Source organism: Doryrhamphus excisus, chromosome 9 (genome assembly GCF_030265055.1).
Source record: "Doryrhamphus excisus isolate RoL2022-K1 chromosome 9, RoL_Dexc_1.0, whole genome shotgun sequence".
NCBI classification, from domain to species: Eukaryota; Metazoa; Chordata; class Actinopteri; order Syngnathiformes; family Syngnathidae; genus Doryrhamphus; species Doryrhamphus excisus.
The window spans coordinates 16,386,664-16,406,368 of NC_080474.1; the positions used below are offsets into that span (position 1 = coordinate 16,386,664).

Below are 19,705 nucleotides of genomic sequence, written 5' to 3' on the forward strand. Positions count from 1 at the left end.
TCTAAATCCTTTTTATAGAGGGCACATTTTTCCTCAAAAATATTGCTTACATTCCAAAACAAATTTGACGTCAGGTTCCTGTGTCGTGGAGACATATTTTAAATGTATTGAAATTCTAGAATCAAACAGGTTTATTGTCAGGTATAGTATATACGAGGACTTTATTCTAGTGTAAATATGTAGTACGTACTGTCTGAAACATTAAAAATGTAAACATGGTCGTGTAAAACAGCAAAACCATGGAATGATAGCATTATACAGGAATATTGAGATTATATTGAGATATTTACTAATTGTTTTAAATTATAATAAATCCTATTTTAATAGACTAATAAAAATAATACTAACTTGCTTGTAAAGCAGTAATAAATACGAAAGTAGACATCTAAACTACAAACGTTCCCAGGGTGCATTTCCGTTTCGGCTAGTACTTCCGGGTTCCCATCATGCAATGTTCCTTAAAAATGGCGTTCGAACCTTTTGATAGCAACAAATAAATGTGTGTTATTGCCACTAGCTTTTTTTTTATTTGTACACTGGTTAATTTATTACAATTAAATAACGTTGCACTTACCAGCAGTTTTCAATATGCCGAAATATTACGAAGATAAAGAGGAAGACAACACAGCATGTGCCGGTGTCAAGGAGGATTTTAAGTCATGTCTCCTTCAACACGACTGCGTCATTAAGGTAGAGTTTACCTGAATTTGTCGTGCTGTTGTCAAATGGCTAAATAAGTTTTCTTTGTGTGTATATTGTTTTATATTATCTTAGGAGGGGAAGATGCCCAGTGAATGTCTGAAAGAAGGCCATTGCAAAGCCCTGCAGACGTTGTTCTTTGAGTGCAAGAGATCCATGGTAAGTTATGGAACTACTTTAATTCCCCAGGGGACAAATAGCTTTCGTTTAATTGACTCAAACTGTCCCATTAGAAAAGCATATGTTTGGTGTGAATTGGTCCTTATCTTTGACACCCATTCTTATAATATTTTGGAAATAACCAACTCACAGTTCATCTTATCTTTATACAGCTTGACACAAGGTCAAGATTCAGAGGAAGAAAAGGATACTAATGGCCCCAAATGACGTCACATGAGGTTGACCAACTGTTCTAGTGTGATTCACCTTACTGAATGAAATGCACACATTGGGTCGAAAAAAAGGACTGTCAGATATTTAATAACACCCTGGATTCTAACATTGACAGCAAATAAAGGGGGGGCTATTTGCTGTGCTTGGTGATCTTACATCCTCGATTGTATTGGGAGAAATGATCAGTATGAACATATGAATGAGTGTTTTGGAACGTGCTGAAGCTACACTTTACTTTAAAATAAATTATGCTGTTTTTTTTTTTTCAAGATTGTTGCGTTTTTTTTTCTAAGACATTAAAGTTAAGTTGCCTGCCCAGAATTTGGTCAAAATAATCAGAATTCATCTGAGCTCTTGTTGTTTAGTAAACCCTCAATTAGATAATGTTACAAGCTCTTGCAAAGTACAACATGTTTAATAGAAATTCACAATCAAAATGCTGAAATGGCATTGAATTGTAGGAATGACTCTGCAATAGTGTTGTGTTAGGGCCTCATTGAAGAGGAAAAAAATGGTACAATGTTGGTTGGATGTGCCCAGAACACATACCCAGAGGCATCCTGAACAGATAATGAGATACTGATAATTAGCATTCCACATTCACAGTTTCAGTATTTACAGGTCATCAAAGTAGTTGATAGTAGTTGACAAGAAAGATAATTTCACATAATTCCTCAATGGTTGCCTCAGGTAAGGTTCATGACTCCACCATAAGAGAGACAACAAAAAGTACATTAATGCTAATCTCAATTTTGCTAGAAAACATCTTGATCATCCCCAAGACCTTTGGGGGAAACATTCTGTGATTTGACAATACAAAGGTTGAACCTTTTGGAAGCTGTGTGTCCCATTAAATAACTTAGGGGAAACTATTATGGGACACGTTACACTTTGTTACTGCCGTAATATAAGGACATAATATTTACTCATCTTGGGAATCAAATGTTTCCATGTACCGCCTGCATAGCCACTGCTCTATTTCAACGCCGCCATCATCATCTCCCCAAACTTCTCCATATCCACTTTCTTTATAATGAAAGCCTTGTGAGTCTTCTTTAGCACGCCTCTGGTATCCACCACCATCATGCCTCTTGTGTGCGTGCCCGTTAGCTCCACGCTAACCGCGTAGCAGTCACTTTCGGTGATGAAAGCATCGTCCACGGCTGCCGCCATGGCGTACGAGTCACAGGAGATGAAGCCGGTGCCGGCCACAAACTCCTTCTGGAAGCGCTCGCTTTGTGACGCCTCGATGCTGTGGCGGAAGATGCGCGCCATGAAGCGAGCTTTGTGCGTGTCCTGTGCCAACCAGGTGTCACAGAACTCCTGAGAAGACATTAAAAAGTCTTTAAAAAGACATGTTTCATTCCCAATTCCTTTTTGATCGCTGTTTCTCAAGGCCAAGACTAAGTTTTACCAAGTTTACCAAGACTAAGTAACACTGGTGGTAGATGCCAATAAAAAAATACAATATTTAAAAAAACATAATGATAAAAATACATTTATAGTGGAAGCTTGGTTAGCGCACACCCCAGTTAGTGTGTTTATTGGCTACATTTTGCCTTGGTTTGTGTATTAGCATATAATAATTGTTGTATTATTAATACATTGTATTTGTAATAGATTTAAAATCACAAAACATCCTTGTTAGCAGTCTATTATTTTGCTAATACATGGAAACAGGAAGCCGCCAGTCTATGATGTCATCAGCAGTTGACACTAACAGTACACCACAATTCTAAAAAAATGATAACACAAAACGTGTTTTTATAGTTAAAATGCAAATGTTACATGCATTCATAAATGATGAATGAACATTTTAGGTTACTTGTACTTTGACATGATTGTTGCCAAAGACACAATGTGGCAGCAAGATCAAACCAGACACCACATTGGTGTTTTGAATTCAATATTGTTTCCCACCTTCATTATCAAATGCTGGTAATTGCAATTTTCTTTGACTCCATTTGCAGTCAAAAGAAAAGCAGATACTTTAGATCAACACTATTAAATTCAAGAAATAACTCATTGCAAAACAGGAAGGCGGTGTCTGTGTTAATCTCGCTGCCACATCAGCTGCAGGCTATTTATCCACTTTCTGAACAAATTTCTATATGAATCAATTTTTTAGTTATGCCCTGTGTTGACTGTCCCCCCATTACTCCGGTGCATAAACCTTCAAACACGGCAAATGACCTTCAGAAATTGGCTAAATAATTTTAGACAGAAATGTTGTACAAGGCGTAGAGTAAGCATCACTTTTCACTCTACTCTCTTAACCTTTTAATATAGTCTCTCTAATGTGGTAAATAAGAACCTGTCCATCCTGTTACACCATTTTACTGTTAATTTACTGTTAATTAGCCAACCTTCTCCAACTGTGAACCATGACCTCAGTTTTGGAACATATCGGCTTATACACCAACATTTTTACAATACATGGTTTGACATGTAGCGTGGAAGGCGGCTCACCCAGGAGAGTTTGCTGTAGCAAGTAAACTCCCAGCATGCCAAGTAGGTTGGACACTTGTAGTCACTCAGCACAATGTACGCTGCCTCTGGATCGGCTGCAAAGTTGAACTCGCCGCACACGGTGGTGTTCCCTCGAGCTGCGCAATAAGATGAAAAAAAAACATTGAAATCTACTCGTTACCCATATAAATCCACATCAGATTATCATTATTACAATATTGTGTATGTTAACGTTGACTTAAGTGAGCTTTGTTTTTTATTTTTTTAGTTATAGTAAGAACAACACTGTGTGCCGGGACTTGATTAATTGGTTGACATAAGCGAGACCAACTTCTCAATGTTCCATTCCACTGTACTAACATTCCGTGTTGCCTCCCATGATGTAGAGTCCTCGCAACTTGCTCGGCAAAGACGGGTCTATCCTCACAGCCAAGGCCAGGTTGGTGAGGGGTGCCGTGGCAACCAGAGATACCTATGAGTTAAACGTCAAATCAAAGAAATGTTTCGAACTTTAGTTTTGTAACCTGATAGACTTATATCATACACAACCATAAACAACACTGGTCTATTAGCTAAATGCTTCCGGAACAAAAATAGTGACATTTTTCTTGGTTTAGGTCACCAATAAAGAAGAATAAAAAAGAAAAGAATAAAGTTAGAAGATTGGCTATAGTTTCCAAGACACAGTATTGAGTCAAAATAGGACATTTATGCAAAATAAGGCAAAAACGGTAGTTTATCAGAACGTAATGTGTGTCTACAACGAACTAGTTTTATCTGAAAGCTTGTCTGCACATTCATTTTAATATGTCTAGAATTTCGACATAAACTGTTTTGTTTTTATTTTCAGAAATCTCTCTCCTGGAAGTGTATAAAATGCATTCATTTAGAGAAATGTCAATCGGTAGCAGAAATTGGGTTTTGCAGATAATTATAAGCAGCAGGTGTCAAACCTAATGTCCTTGACTGCAATATATCACTGAAGATATGTACACTTTTTGCATTCCCATCTACATTTCTTTTCATTGAACTGTGGAAAAGGAAGTGATGAGCACGGGGAACGATTTCACCAGGACATAGCAGCTATGGAGAAAAGATATCCGGGAATGTGGAATCCATTTATGCTTGCTGACTACTGTTGGAATGTGGTCAGGGTGACTATGCTGCTGAGTATAAGAGACAATCCAAAAAGCGTTGTTCAGATACTGAATAAAGGGAACTTTGTTGTATTAAGTGATACTTTCATACTTTACTATAAAAATTAAGCAAAAATGTCTAAATATATTGCATAAACAGATGCTAATTTGATGTATAACAATAATACTAATAATATCTTGAATACATTAGCTAACCACCATTTCTTCAGTTACTCTTATCAAAATAAATTCAATCTATCCACTTTTACCTGATGTGCCAAAAATGTGTAGACCAGTGCAATTGATGGATGCCCATGGAATACATTGTGGTGATCAATTATAACAATTCATGTTGGGGGTCTCCACACCTCTCCTGGGTTCTCTTTGACTATTCTGATCATAGCCGACACAGCGTCTTCCTGTTGCACCAGATCCACACCGGGAGCGTTTGGGTCCGGGGCGTCTCCGAGCCCATCCTGGCCGTGGAACTCTCCAGCATTTATCGTGTTGCCAAGGAGGGGCTTAGCGGCACCTTTAAACACTGGAATCTAGCACAGGAAATTGTTGTTAAAAATGTTAAAAGTTAAAAGCAATATTTTAAAGCAGAGGTGTCCAGAACTAAAATATCAAAACAGCATCCTTTTATTTTTCAATATGCGAGTTGAAAAGGTTTGGGCTCCCCTGTTGTATAATAAAAAGTGTAATAAACTACTGATCAGATCTGCTGGTTTTAGTTATGTATGATTAAATTGGAAAAAATAATTTTACAACAAATAAATCAGTTTTGGTGTCTGACCCAGAAAATATCATCAGGACAGCTAGCATAGAAAAGTGGATTAAAATGCAGAAGAAAATTTTATATTTTTAGCACTAGGATTTCTGTAATGTTTTACTTTAAAATGTCAGCTAAAAAAAAAATTACATAAATAAATTGAAAACAAAACAAAAATGAAAACATGTTAAAAACTGTCTCCCTAGCCATAGGTTCCCTATCCCTCCCTGCACTATAACAACAGCTAACTGAGCGTCCCTGCATGTTGGACAAACAACTCATTGTCCGACTGTCCCTGAACGTCACATGATAGTAAAACATTCAATGAATTCCAACTAATTGTGCGACAACCTGCACATACAAAAACAAAACATCATGTAAAGTTCAGCGTACTCACGTCGAGTCTATTACAAGCTTGCAGGACACGCAGCGTGTTCCTGCACACGTTCTCCACTGTGGTGTTTCCATGCACGCAGGTCACCCCCAGGAGGTCCACGTTCGGGGCTGCCAGAACCAACATGATACCCTGGGCGTCATCCACGCCGCAATCTGCATCGACCAATAGCTTCTTCCTCATTCTGAACCCCAAGGAAAGCAAATAATGGCTCATTTTAACAGGAAAGTACACTAATGACAGAGCTTTTATATGTTTCAGGGCTCACCAACGTGGAAGGTACCTTACCTATTAAGTTTGAGGATTACAGGTGCTCTTCGTCTCAAAGAGAGACTCAATATTCCAACGCCGTTCGCTACTATACAATAAAGTGCAGAAAAAAATCCACGCATCTCTTAATACACTAGTGAAACGAGGCTTACCGCCCGCTAAAGATAGTTGCAGCCATAAAGAGGTCTTACTCTGTCACGTGAATCGGTCGAGTGACGTTTGCGTCTTTAAATAGTAGAAACCGGACAGAACTAATTATATTAAGAAAATCGTTTATAAATCTTCATAACAAACATATCAGGACTATGGTAATAGTTTGTACAAGTATTAATGTTGACGATGCTATTATGGGGTACGGGAGTAAAGCGCATCTTTTTATTATTACACGAGCTATGTACATAGTGGCGTCACTTCCGGGTCTGTGTTTTGAAAGAGCCCGACGTGCGTGTTTTATTGAGGAAACAGAAACTAATAATTAACGAAAAACAAAGATTAATAGAATGTTGGTTGTTAAAATCTGCCTGTATGATTATTTTATTTTACTTTTCTCCCGTAGCCTGTGCAGGAGTTCACTGCTGAGTCTACGGGAGTCGTGAGAGTGGCAGTTTGCTGTAAGCCGGACTGTATCAGCCCGAAACGTATTCAGTGTGAGCCCGGGGTAAGAGCTATTACAGTCTTCACACAAGTACACACAAGTTGAACAGGTCTGAGGGTAGAGGCCTTACTAGTTACAATCTCCCACACTGAAGGTTGTGGGTTCAATGCCCTCTGCACTTGTGATCACGTTAAGTATCCTTGGGTCATTTACCATTAAAGCCACACTTATTGGGAGCAGATGATGTTTTATTTTAGGTCCCATCCATCTCATGAACACCGCTTTTCCACCTGTGTTTATGTAACGTACGCAATAACAGTAGCTTTAATAATTAACATACATACAGACATAAATAGCTGTAAGCAAAATAACATTTGTAAAATAAAATTGGCAGTGTCTGTAAATATTGTACAGCAAGATACTGTACATGCTGTGAATACTATATATTAGCGCTCATTCGTACTTTTCTTTCCACATTTCAAAAAAATCCCCATGCAGTTATAAACATTTTTCCTTTTTTTTAGTGCAACATTCTGTATATGATTCAAACAGATACATGCTAATGCTAATCCCACATTAATCAGAAGGCTTTTGTATGTTGCAACATAAAGAAATGCTCAACCCTATGTAGCTTTCTGTGTGGAATAACAAAATCACCTTCTCATTAAGCATACAAATGTATAACCAAGTGCTGTTGCGGATCGCCACATCAGGCCCGCAAAGGGTCTTAATTCCTTCAAATGTTGCCGTGTTTGTTGCATTTTTGCTATAGATTGCAAAATATATTGATTAGGTCGTCAGAGTAAACAAAGAGGAGTTATCATGCTCTTGATATCTGGTGTTTTATTCTTCATTCATTCATTTTCCAGGGGTACACCCTGGACTGGTCGCCAGCCAATCACAGGGCACATATAGACAAACAACCATTCACACTCACATTCATACCTATGGACAATTTGGAGTCACCAATTAACCTAGCATGTTTAATTAACCTAGCATGTGGGAGGAAGCCACATGTACCCGGCGAAAACCCACGCATGCACGGGGAGAACATGCAAACTCCACAGATGCCCGAGTGTAATGAATTAAAAGGTGAAAAATATCAACGTGGCCCCCCCACACCTTTCGATTTTTGTCGATTTTGACTTTTGGACATTCTTTAAGGGGTTGAGTAATGTCCTAAATGGGTTAAGAAATGAAGAGGATATTTGTACTTAGTTGCACATTAACACACAGCAGCACTTGTAACATTTCGTGTCGCTGACTCGCTTCAGACTCTCATTTCCTGCCCTTTCGCCAATAAAGAGAAATACATGATAGACTCATTGGCAGTTCTAGTATAACCGATAAGAGGCAAAACCACTATAAAACAACTTATAGTTATACTCGAACATAAATATATCTCCTTATCAGTGACTAAACACAACAACTGCTGCACTTTGTAGATGTTTTGTTTGTTGTTGCTTTTTTTGTGTGTGTGTGTGTGTGTGTGTTGTGGGGTGCTCTCAGTCCTCTTTCGCTCCAGTTAGGATTCCACTTTCCCGTACGTGCCCTCTGGAGGGCGATACTGTCTGGGAAAAGCCTTGAGCTGGAGCGAGTTAAAGGCATATTTACGACATCCCACGTTCTTCATGGTGTTCTCTCGTCTACAACCCTCACTGTGGGGAAGTGGAGAGGATGGCAAATGTGGCAGACATTAGGGAAAATTAATATTTTACCATGCACATTTGGTGATTAACCCACCTGCGCATGCAGTCCAAGGCCTGGTAGAAAACCTGTGGGGCCAGGGAATGCTCCTGCTGTAGGATTTGACACTGCTCCAGGGTCAGGGACATGGCCGTACGGTCCTTTGCGCTTTTGCAGCTGGTGAAACGCACGCCGTTCAAGCGTCGGCACGCCTTTTAAGAAGCAAATTAGAAGTAAAAGAAGTAAGTTACATATGGAATACTGTGACACACACAGAATGATGAACAACACAGTGGCTGTCTCCTCTCCTTAGGTGCTCCTGTTCCGGTGATGATGCGTTCAAGGGGACTGGTAACTTTGAGTATGAGGGAATAGGCTTTCATACATCAACCAATCAGAGAACGGAAAAATGTCGAAGTCACTGTGGGCCAGCTAGCTGGCCTTAGCAGTGAATCTGAAATGTGACAGAAAACAACCCCTTTGCTAACAGTGTGTGTATGACATGGGCCAGCACTACTGATTATGAAGGCCGTGGGCAGATTAAATTGACATGGCAACACATGGAAGATGAAATCTGATTGGATAATGGCGCAGTACGGCCAAAACACACTACAAAATGATATTAATATTAGACTATTGGAATGAAAGAGAAACAAAATTCACTCCGCAGTGGACGAGTACATAAAATTCCTGGATGATGGTATTTTTTCAGGAGCAGAGTAGAGTCTGGTAGAGACAAACCAACAAACACAAGTGTGCACCTCAGCCGCCTGCCACAGAATCTCCACGTTCTTGCTCTTCTTGGCGTTGACGTTCTGGCTGAGCAGTTTGAGTAGATCGGGCAGACTGGTGTTGCTGCGAGAGCGAGGCAGACCTGAGACAACAACAACAGGGGAGGTGAGTAAAATAAGACAACATTGGGTGACTCCTAACATCTACTGATGTTTTTTTTGACTCACAGTCCTCTGGCAGAACTTCTTTAAAGTGGTCATAGTACAAGCTGAGACGTGCCGTGCTCTCTATATTGATCACCTCCTGTAAAGATGTGTCTCCAAACCTGCACAAACATAGAAATAAGACAGGTATGTTTATGCACCAAAAGTAAACCCATTTTTGGGGAAAAAAAACATTATTAGAGCCCTGTGGACATGAAATAACACCCCTGTAGTCACCTTTACCCGTCTATGACCCAATATAGTAGATATAATAACAGACAAAAAACATGTTTACCACCTTCTAAATACACTTTTTGACATTATTAGAGCCCTCTAGACATGAAATAACACCCCTATAGTCACCTTTACCCGTCTATGACCCAATATAGTAAATATAATAACTACAAAAAACCTGTTTACGACCTTCTAAATACACTTTTTGACATTATAAGAGCCCTCTAGACATGAAATAACACCCCTATAGTTACCTTTACACTCCCATTACCCAATATAGTAGATCATAAAACATAGAAAACCTTTTTACCACCGTCTAATACACAAGTTGACATTATTAGAGTCCTGTAGACATGAAATAACACCCCTATAGTCACCTTTACCCGTCTATGACCCAATATAGTAGATATAATAACAGACAAAAAACCTGTTTACCATCTTCTAAATACACTTTTTGACATTAGAGCCCTCTAGACATTAAATAACACCCCTATAGTGACCTTTACGCTCCTATTACCCAATATAGTAGATCATAAAACATACATTTTTACCATCTTCTAATACACATGTTGACATTATTAGAGCCCTGTAGACATGAAATAGCACCCCTATAGTCACCTTTACCCGTCTATGACCCAATATAGTAGATATAATAACAGACAAAAAACCTGTTTACCACCTTCTAAATAGACTTTTTGGCATTATTAGAGCCCTGCAGACATGAAATAACACCCCTATAGTTACCGTTACCCTCTTACAACTCAATATAGTAGATTTAATAACACAAAAAAAGTTAATACTAAGCCAAAAACAATGAAAAAGTTGAGAAAAGTCGTTTGGTTTAAATGTAGAAATCTGTAGACCCCAAATATAAGGGAACCCATGTTTCTGTCTTTTATTTGGGTCTATACATTAAAGGTTTAGACTTTATTATTATTATTATTATTATTATCATGATTTAGTTTCAGCTACTTCACAGTTGAGGATCCGTGCTATTTTGGTTGTCCCTCCCTTCCATTCCCGTTACTTACTTCTCAGCCATCGTTTGTTGCTCGTTGATGCCCACGTTGAAGAGGACCGGCTGCACGCGTAGCAGCATCCCGTTCTGGATATCCCGTGGAAGTGTGTCAAATATTGCGCCCGGTATCGGTACCCGGACGTTAAAGCCGTTCCTGTTTCCTGTGATCACAGGCAGCATGTCGGGGCTGAAAGCTGTGCTTGCTTGCGTGATTTTAAAGGTGACGTTCCTCAGGTCGTTCACCCCCACACTCATATCCTCCAGCATAGCCAGCTCCTCACCTTTAGCCATCAAAGAGAATAATGTATCAATGATGGTGATGGTGATATGGTGCAATAAATGGTTTTTACTCAAATTGTACACACACACACACATTACCATAGGTGCTGAGTAAGCTCTCATACTGCACCAAGAGGCCGATGGTGTGGAGCTGCCTGAGGAAGCCTGAATCACAGAGGCTGTTCCTCAGCTTGAGGACAAAGCCGCAGATCAGAGCTGTTAACTGAAAGCACACAAACACATCATCAGAATCAAAACCATCCTCAAAGTCCAATTGCAGGTTGTGTGTGGACTGACTGTCTGGCAGAATACGACGTCGCGACGGTACTGCAGTGTCAGACTCATGGCGATGGTGGGGGCGCTGTCCTGCATCAGGAGGAACACCATGGCCTTCTTGGCCTTGTCGCTCATCAGTGAGGTGCAGTCGCTCAGCGTGGCCAGCAGAGGGTGCAGAGCCTCGCTCCACTCACCTGCAAGTAGGAGTCACTTCAAGTTAAAACTGCAAATTGTAGTAGATCAGCACAGTGTATCCCTCGGGGCAACTTCAAAATGTTTCTCATGTGTTTCAGTGAGAGTGTAACCACACTTAGAGTTGATAAATTAGTTTTATCAATGCAAAATGTCACAAATTCGTCAAAATTGAAGTACGAGATGAAACACATACAAACAGGAAATACCATTAAATTCTTACCTGGTGATTTCTTTTCCAACTCTGGACTGTTACCTAGCAGTGAGAGAGCGAGAAATATAAGACAAAAATATTGTCCACAGGATCCATGCCTGAATATAAACGGGAAGTCATCCATTTTGCTTTAAGCAAGTTTTTTTTTTTTTTTTTGCTATTTCCAGCACGTGGAATAAATTAAAACAGTTAGTTTCGCGGGAACTACGAAATCTAAATAAACACAGCTGGATAGGTGCAGATTCTGGAAGAACTATAAAGCTTTGCGTGCTGGTTATTATGTGTAGCTGCTCTACAGGAGTCCACAACTCAATACAAAGGGCCGAAAAATTTGCATAAAAATCTCCTGTCCCGTTCTCATCGACCCAATCTTGTGTGTCATCTCGCCTTGCGAACTGAGTGTCTGGTGCAAATAACTGTGAGGTCATCCATGTCTTATTCTTTCTTCATTTATCATGAATAGATTAGTTTTATGTTTGTGTTTACCTTTCTTGGTGTTTTTGGGCTCCTCGCTGGCCAGAGCGAACACATCATCAGAGCTGCTGTCGCTCTGCAGCTGGTCTCTCTGCAGCAATCTGTCCACCTTCTGGATCACACACTCTAGACTCTTGTCGACATTTAGCCACACCTTTTTCTGCTCACATACACATATTTGTCATTAATTTTCCATGAAGGCATGTAATGTACAAAGAGTCGACTTTGGACTTTTTCATACCCACTCCTCTTCATGTAAGTCGGCCTGCAGGGAGGCACGCTTGCTTTTACTCCCTTCGGCATACTCAGGGGGAGTGGCGTGGCGGGAAGGCGAGATTGCGGCTCGCAACGGGGACGTCGGGTGGTGGGAGGGCGAACGGGATGGCGAGCGGGAGGAAGAGGACGGGGACGGTGTGCCTTGCAGGGCGGGATCCGGGCGGGCAGCAGCCAGGGCGATGATGGCGGAGGATAAGAGCTTGGAGTCGCACACGCTCACTAACTGACGAGTCTAAAAGAGGCCAGACAGTAGATTTATTATTTAACATTTTCAAAATAATATTTTCTAAATAGTAGAATATAATTACTATAACCTGTGAGGAAGTTACACTAAATTAAAAAAGTCATAAATAAATCCATATGACATAATATAATCTCTAATAATAATAAAAAAATCTAAATTTATGACATTAGTGAAGCTAACACATGATTGCATTTCCCTATAGTATATCATTCTTCTTCTCACCTTCTCTTTGAGTATGGCCAAGGTTCTCTCCAGAGCGTTAGCCGAGCGCTCCTTGGCCGCTCGAGCCAGCCGCTCGATGTAGTAGCACACTTGCGTCTTTAGCGTATTAATTTGTCCAATCAGCTCCTTCGCTCTGACCACATCCTGCGGCTGGTACACCATTGCTCTCGATCCTGCAGAGCTTTATATATATAAAAAAAAAGAGGGTGGGTTTAATTGTGTGGCATAAATAACAAAAATGTATCAGTTATTCTGACCTCTCCTCCTCGTAAGTGCTGATGGTGCAAAAAAAGAGAGAGAGGGGCATTTTATCGGTAATGAATCACGGTGCACCAGAAAATAAATACGTTCTACTTACTGCTTTCTGGCTTCTTCAAGATTGTGCAGCAGTTTGCGGAGGCCGCAGCCTTTAAAGCCTTGATGATGTGCTGCAGGAGCACCAATGGTCACCACGTCGTACGTGTGGTCTGATCAAATAGCACATGTTAGAAAATAATAACCATAACAAAGACAGGACTTCCTTGTAAGAGGTGTAACGGTACGTCACAATCATGGTTCGGTTTGTACTCCACCTCGGTTTTAAGGTCACGGTTAGGTTCTACCAACCTACCAACAATGGTTGGGAATCACTTTAAAAAAAAGCCAAATCACTGCAGATACTGACTGGTTTTCGAACCGTAACACCTCTACTCGCTAATGTTGTGGTTGGTTAGTGTTAAGGCAAGACCAAGTTACCGTAGCCGGTCTCTCCTTGAACTCTCATTCTCTGTATGTGCAGGTTTGTCGGGATAAACTCCAACTTTCTCTCCGCTTTTAGTGTGCTAGATTTAAACGAAGGACCTGAAAGTGAACAAAACCACATAAACATGTGTAAATTAGCTATCCATTCATCTTCTGTGCTGATTATCCTCACCAGTGTAATAGGGAGTCAATCACAAACAAACAATCATCCATACTTACATTCACACCGATGGACTATTTACAGTTGCCAATGAACCTAACATGCTATGTATTTGTAGTCGTTAAACTTGTGGTTCTGACCTTTGTACTCATGCAGGTCACTAATGGTCTCCTGGTAGGTGAGGATGATGGTCTGGTACTGTGTTATGATTTGCCTTCGGAGGTTCTCCCAGCATGGAGACAGCTCACCCAGTTCTTCCAGCTCACACACCCTAAAAGTATGTAGTGTGTTTACAATCAAGCCAACTCCTATCCAGCACAATACATCATGTTATGGATCTATTTTCTCAACGCTGACCACTCATGATGCGTCAACTTGTGTTGACCACGCAGTAACTGCGTACAGGAGACTGACCAGTTAATTGAAGAGAACCTTAATTAGAGCATTTACGGAGCTTTTAGCCCATAATGAGTAAGAAGAACCTGATTTTAGAAACACATGCAAAGTTTGCTTGCCTGACGGCGTCTTCCTCCAGCAACAGCTTGACAAACTGTCGAGGGATATGCAGCGACAGGACGCTCTCAGCCATCTGCTCCAGAACCCGAAGATGGTTGCCGTCCGTGATGGGGAAACGATAAGTCTGCGACATGACTCCCCCAAAGACTGAAACACAAGTAGAAACATACTTGTACGACTCAGCAAGATAACTTAGACAGACGTCCAGTCGCTGTGTGATGAAACGTACCAGCCTTCAGCAGGGGGTCTTTACACAATGACGAAGACTTGGACTTGATGCCTTTGGATTCAGTTAAACTTTCATCCACAGGAAGAACCATCTGAAACCCCACCCCATGATCATGCCTTGGTTACTTTTTTTACTGCTTTGTCTTGACCTTGACCTTGACCAACTCAACCAACCCTTCCATTAATGGTGTCTCCTCGCTGTAGTCTTGCAATGGGAGCTCTCTGCTCACGTTTCTCCTCAATCTGCCAAGCGATCACCGTGATGTTTCCCACGCTCTCGTTTTCAGCCGACCTGGGGTCAAACAGGAAGTAAATTCAATGATGAACCGGATGTGTCTTTTGAGGAGGAAGGTGGTCTACCTAAGAGTCAGGTGCAGGCGGTGGTGTTTGTCTTGCAGGAGCTCCTTCAAGGAAAACATGGCCGAGCCTAGCATGTACATCTGTTTCAGACAAAGACACAATAAGGTTATGCAGGATTTCGCCGGGAATGAGTCAGTTCTGGATGTGACTTACCGTGCCCTGGGAGCGATCCTTAACATCATAAACCGACAGCTTGACCTGGGTCTGCTGCGTGATCAGAGAGTCCTGAAAGAAGGCCACGCTGCTCAAGAAGATGGGGTTACTGGTGCCCTGCAGGCAAGATGGAGGAAAGTCTAAGTTGCTTTGGTCTCTTATGGCAAACATTAAGGATTACTAGGTACCGTACCTCAATGATTTCAGTTTGAGAGTGTTTGGTCCAGAAGGCCTGAGGGGGTGTGGTGCAACTCACAGCCACAAAGCTGCTGGGTTTACGGTCCACAGTAGCTGTGACCAGCTCACTGCAGACTGGAAAAAACAGGAAATCGAACTCGGTAAGATTGCTGTCTCTTCGAATATGATGCTTTTAGATGTTGGTAGAAACACTTGGGCCACTTCTCAAGATTCTATCAAATCCCAAGACTTAGGTACCATTTGGTCCACATCAATATCTTCTGGTCTACGAGTTCTTTGATCAAAGACTCAAAATAGTCCAAGGTCATCAGTTCCAACACAAATGTCTTATGTGAGTTCCTGGTTTACATGGGTCATTTGGTCCAAATTTGGTCTCATATGCAAAGTCTGGGTCTAAACAATTTTGCATGTGTTGTGTTGGACTCACCCAAACTGAACTCTAAGACAGGTTCATCTGGATCCTGACTGTTTCCTGTAGAACACAAACAATAAGAAGCTCTATTAGAATACCGTTTCATCATCACAGGAGGAAAGTGGTTACCACGGCTACAGTCACTGTGGTTACCTGACAGGGCCAGCCCCATCATCTCCGCTGAGAGATCAAACGTGTTGGCCCGGTACACTGACCACGGCCTGTGACGGGGGCTGCGCTCTTTCCCTGACATGGAGGGGTCACGGCGTGGCTGAGGATGCATTTTTTTTTTAATTGATTTCTTTGTGGAACCGACGTCAACCGGACCCTGAATCTCCTTGTAATATGTGCGTCTCGATCTCAGCTGTCACGCATGAGTCACTAATGGAAGGAAATCAAGAATTAGTCCACTGTCACCATGGGAACAGATGAGACAGGCCAGACGGCAAACGATGCTGACGTCATTCCCTCACACAGCTGGCTGTATTTTCATTGATGCAATTAGCGGCTTGCATGCCTCTGTTAACGTGCTAATGTAGGCAGTGACAAACAGCTAAATATACACCTGCTAGCTGCTACCTGAGGATGCTTCTCCTGCACACTTTTAATTGGCCCTGGAAGGCTTGCAATGGCTTGTCACAAAAGTACTGTTTCTGTACTATACCATATGTACACGAGTATTTAGGCTACCCGTAATTATCAACAATCACAATTAATTAACAATCACAGGGCACATATAGACAAACAACCATTCACACTCACATTCATACCTATGGACAATTTGGAGTCGCCAATTAACCTAGCACGTTTTTGGAAATGTGGGCGGAAAACCGGAGTACCCGGAGAAAACCCACGCATGCACGGGGAGAACATGCAAACTCCACACAGAGATGGCCGAGGCTGGAATTGAACCCTGGTCTCCTCGCTGTGAGGTCTGCGCGCTAACCACTAGACCGCCGTGCCGCCCTTGATGTATATTATTATTGTTGTTATTATATGTTACAAAATACATACAAATAAAAACATCATAGTATAAATAAAAAGTAGTGTGGTTGTATTTAATATTTTGTACAGTAACTATTAAAGTAGGAAATAACACATAAACAGTACTACAAAATAATATAAATATAAAACAAAAATAAGAAACACTAATAGAATTGTACAGTTAAAATAAGAAATCCTAGTCATTTTTTGTATTGGTATAATAAATACATTAAATACATAAATACAATTGAGATTTTATGGGCAAAAGTGTAAAGACTGTAAATAAAGTATGGTATATATGGAGGTATTATGATATTATGGACTATGGAGCCAGTTGGTCATGTGATGCCGCACTAACAAAAAAGGAAAGAACTGTGTATTCAAGCGTAAGACGCTCCACCATGGCGCTCTATTTTTACACAAGAGTCTGTTTTGACGTAACACCCTCCCACCCCCCCAATCTAATACATGCTGCACAGTCACAGATGACTAATACGTCACGCTCGGGTGTGTGCCTGAGGCGCGGTGGGAAGCTCTGTGGGAGAAGCACGGTGGGTTTGGTGTGCAATGACACAGGTGGTCACAGATCATTGTCATGGCTACATGACTACATGCGCTTAACAGTGGTCGTCATCATCATCGCTGACTGCATGTGGCGTGCTTCTTCATCTTTGAGCTAATTAAAAATCAACATACCCTGCTTACAAATAGAGCTGTACTCCTGACTCATCTGAGTTTATCCGAGAGGAGACTGAGGGCAGCATAGAAACGGGCTGTTGCAGCAAAGTGCAGATTGTGAAGTGTAATAGATTATGACATGTGCATCTTATCAGATGTCACATCCGCTGATGGGGTCAATTTGCATGTTGTTAGGAGATGGCTAAAATATGCTGTGCTCTTTTTTTCAGGCATATTATAAAACATGCACATGCTAATGGCCAGTGAGTGCATGTGTTCATTTGCAGAGCTCACAGCTGGAAGCCTGCAGATGCTGTCAGAAGCAGCTGGGCCTCCTTACCGCTTCAACAAAACCAGGGCTTTTAAACCGAAAATGTTCAGTCGCCTTCTTTGCCCACGTTCTTCTTCTCAATGTACCCGCAAGTGTCTCTCCTTGCTATCATATATTGATGGACTCAACACACCCTGGGCATGAGACATTTAAATGCCTCTTTGTCACATGGGAAGAGGAGAAGGAAGAGGATGTGCAAAGCAATCAATTCCTAAGAGAACATGTCACACGTCATCAGTGTCATAAAATAGGAGGAAGCGCTTATTGGTCCTGATGCTGCATTATTATCTTGCAGATGTAACCCACATTACTGTACCTTTTAAGGGGTCAAATGCAAATAACATAATGCAATATGGCTTTTAAAATGTGTTTGTTTTTTTTTTATTACAATAAATACATTTGATAATATGACATTGTTTGAAAAACATATTAAATGCATTCAATAATTTGAAAGACCAAACATGTATAGTAACATAGTTTAAAGTAACATATAGAGTGTATAATAATAAATGCAAAAACAAAAAAATCTTAAAATAGTAAATAATTAATAATTAAACAATAATAATAATAAAAAAAACTAAGGTTTTATTGTCATGAATAATAATTTCTAAAACATGATTTATTATATGATTTTTTAAAAAATTCTATTTGAAAAAGAAAGTATAAATATATAGTATAAATAATTTTTATAAATAAAATAACTGAAAATATATTGAATATGTTTAAAGACAGCAAAGACGGTTAGCACGCAGGTAGGAGACCCAAGTTCGATTCCAACCTCGGTCATCTCTAAATTGTCCATAGGTATGAATGTGAGTGTGAATGGTTGTTTGTCTATATGTGCCCTGTGATTGGCTGGCGACCAGTCCAGGGTGTACCCCGCCTCTCGCCCGAAGACAGCTGGGATAGGCTCCAGCACCCCCGCAACCCTTGTGAGGATAAGCGGTAGAAAATGAATGAATGAATGTTTAAAGACTAAACACTTACAAATATATAGGTTATGTATTATTTTGAATAGTAAACAAAATGGTACTAGCTAACCTAGCTAGCTAAGCATGGGGGTTGTACCCAAACACTATACAACTGTTTCCTCCACTCTTGACTTACCTTGGAGCCAATAATCAATTATCCACATGACATCAGAGTTAAAGTCTCCTATTAAACATCTTGTGCATCACATGTTTTAAATATGTCAAGGCAAGCTTTTTTTTGCACGTTACCCTCAAACGCCTCACATCCGGTTGTCAATGTGCAGTGGCTCCAATAAAAACATCGTATTCCTCCTCATAATCCACAACCAATGGCCTGTATTTTAATCCCTCATGAAACATGCTGTCATCCCGTCTGTTTACGTGCACTGCATGTGTAGTTGTTGCACGACGCCATCAGACACACAACACCATCATATACATTTGCGTCATAATGTCTAATGATGCTGAGTGGTGCATTTAAAAAAAACAGGATGAAAGGAGGAAGGGTGGGCACGAGATGACAACAAAACACACACATCGGCATTATTATTGACAACAAATCCTTGCTGCTATGTGTGCTCCACATCATAACCCAAAGCACTCTATGTTTAGAAAGTGAAATATGGAAATTAGAACCACAAACCTTCTGTAGAAGAAAGAATAAGACGTCTTGTCTTCTTGATGCTGCTCTCATCCTGCTCGACGTCTGCGGGAGACTCGCCCTGACTCACTCTGACACGCTGTACTCATGCCGTACGTCCACTAGAGGGCGACAAATGCATGAAAGATTGCCATTAGCCTGGAAATAAACCATCCAAATAACATAATTGATATGGTTATTATTATTGTTGTTGTTGCAGCCTTTATATAACGTAAATGTGATACAAATTATTTCAAATTTAAATTTTCTAAAAAATGTAAAATAAAATATTCAAGAATTTGTAAGAGCAAATGTAACAAATGCTTAGCTTTTAAAAATGGATTTGTCTGAAAATATATATAATTGTTAATACTTTTAAAATTGATTATTTTAAATATATATAGTAAATATTCATTAACTTTTAAAACAAATATTATTGTTCAAAACATAGGCTATATATTATAATATATAATATAAACTTACATTTGGAAAAAAAATCAACATAATAAATAACTGTTAGACAAAAGATTGTAAAACAAATATTTAATAATTATA

General features: G+C 40.3%; 3 protein-coding genes and 1 long non-coding RNA gene across 5 annotated transcripts; 2 read left to right on the top strand and 2 right to left on the bottom strand.

The window, feature by feature from the left end:
* Window positions 1-423: 423 nt before the first annotated feature.
* LOC131135996 (cytochrome c oxidase assembly factor 5) lies at window positions 424-1,361 on the top strand. 2 transcript variants are annotated; one of them, XM_058082439.1, is made up of 3 exons: window positions 424-690; window positions 775-858; window positions 1,012-1,361. In XM_058082439.1, exons 1-3 carry the CDS (start codon window positions 589-591, stop codon window positions 1,084-1,086), a joined length of 261 nt encoding a protein of 86 aa, XP_057938422.1. In that variant the 5' UTR covers window positions 424-588; the 3' UTR covers window positions 1,087-1,361. The 2 variants fall into 2 exon arrangements, with proteins under 2 accessions (XP_057938422.1, XP_057938423.1); XM_058082440.1 differs by having other exon boundaries at window positions 438-690; window positions 1,032-1,361.
* si:dkey-4e7.3 (uncharacterized protein LOC402865 homolog) lies at window positions 1,074-6,313 on the bottom strand. Its single transcript, XM_058082438.1, has 6 exons — window positions 6,152-6,313; window positions 5,867-6,047; window positions 5,066-5,245; window positions 3,922-4,033; window positions 3,562-3,698; window positions 1,074-2,415 (listed from the first exon to the last, which is right to left on the bottom strand). Exons 1-6 carry the CDS (start codon window positions 6,253-6,255, stop codon window positions 2,068-2,070), a joined length of 1,062 nt encoding a protein of 353 aa, XP_057938421.1. The 5' UTR covers window positions 6,256-6,313; the 3' UTR covers window positions 1,074-2,067.
* On the top strand, window positions 6,284-9,482 carry LOC131135997 (uncharacterized). The gene is made up of 3 exons (XR_009131680.1): window positions 6,284-6,791; window positions 9,127-9,311; window positions 9,376-9,482. It is a non-coding gene; the product is annotated as an uncharacterized LOC131135997 (long non-coding RNA).
* Window positions 6,967-19,266, bottom strand: inpp4aa (inositol polyphosphate-4-phosphatase type I Aa). Its single transcript, XM_058082437.1, has 24 exons — window positions 19,154-19,266; window positions 15,700-15,927; window positions 15,562-15,606; window positions 15,130-15,248; window positions 14,937-15,053; window positions 14,784-14,863; window positions 14,598-14,715; window positions 14,425-14,515; window positions 14,195-14,342; window positions 13,820-13,950; window positions 13,514-13,618; window positions 13,137-13,245; window positions 13,036-13,053; window positions 12,779-12,959; window positions 12,278-12,544; window positions 12,049-12,196; window positions 11,572-11,604; window positions 11,178-11,350; window positions 10,980-11,103; window positions 10,615-10,882; window positions 9,374-9,471; window positions 9,176-9,288; window positions 8,472-8,626; window positions 6,967-8,386 (listed from the first exon to the last, which is right to left on the bottom strand). Exons 2-24 carry the CDS (start codon window positions 15,827-15,829, stop codon window positions 8,254-8,256), a joined length of 2,904 nt encoding a protein of 967 aa, XP_057938420.1. The 5' UTR covers window positions 15,830-15,927; window positions 19,154-19,266; the 3' UTR covers window positions 6,967-8,253.
* Window positions 19,267-19,705: the final 439 nt, after the last annotated feature.

What these genes read in the sequence shown, in the direction of transcription:
- si:dkey-4e7.3 (XM_058082438.1), bottom strand. Translation starts at nt 6,255, where the DNA reads ATGCGTGGATTTTTTTCTGCACTTTATTGTATAGTAGCGAACGGCGTT. An exon ending in AAGCTTGTAATAGACTCGAC is followed by an intron (nt 5,246 to 5,866) that starts GTGAGTACGCTG and finishes TTCCTGTGCTAG; the next exon opens with ATTCCAGTGTTTAAAGGTGC. An exon ending in CATGGGAGGCAACACGGAAT is followed by an intron (nt 3,699 to 3,921) that starts GTTAGTACAGTG and finishes CTTATTGCGCAG; the next exon opens with CTCGAGGGAACACCACCGTG.
- LOC131135996 (XM_058082439.1), top strand. Translation starts at nt 589, where the DNA reads ATGCCGAAATATTACGAAGATAAAGAGGAAGACAACACAGCATGTGCC. An exon ending in AACACGACTGCGTCATTAAG is followed by an intron (nt 691 to 774) that starts GTAGAGTTTACC and finishes ATATTATCTTAG; the next exon opens with GAGGGGAAGATGCCCAGTGA. An exon ending in TTGAGTGCAAGAGATCCATG is followed by an intron (nt 859 to 1,011) that starts GTAAGTTATGGA and finishes ACCAACTCACAG; the next exon opens with TTCATCTTATCTTTATACAG.
- inpp4aa (XM_058082437.1), bottom strand. Translation starts at nt 15,829, where the DNA reads ATGCATCCTCAGCCACGCCGTGACCCCTCCATGTCAGGGAAAGAGCGC. An exon ending in AGGATCGCTCCCAGGGCACG is followed by an intron (nt 14,864 to 14,936) that starts GTAAGTCACATC and finishes TGTCTGAAACAG; the next exon opens with ATGTACATGCTAGGCTCGGC. An exon ending in GCCTTGGACTGCATGCGCAG is followed by an intron (nt 8,387 to 8,471) that starts GTGGGTTAATCA and finishes ACTTCCCCACAG; the next exon opens with TGAGGGTTGTAGACGAGAGA.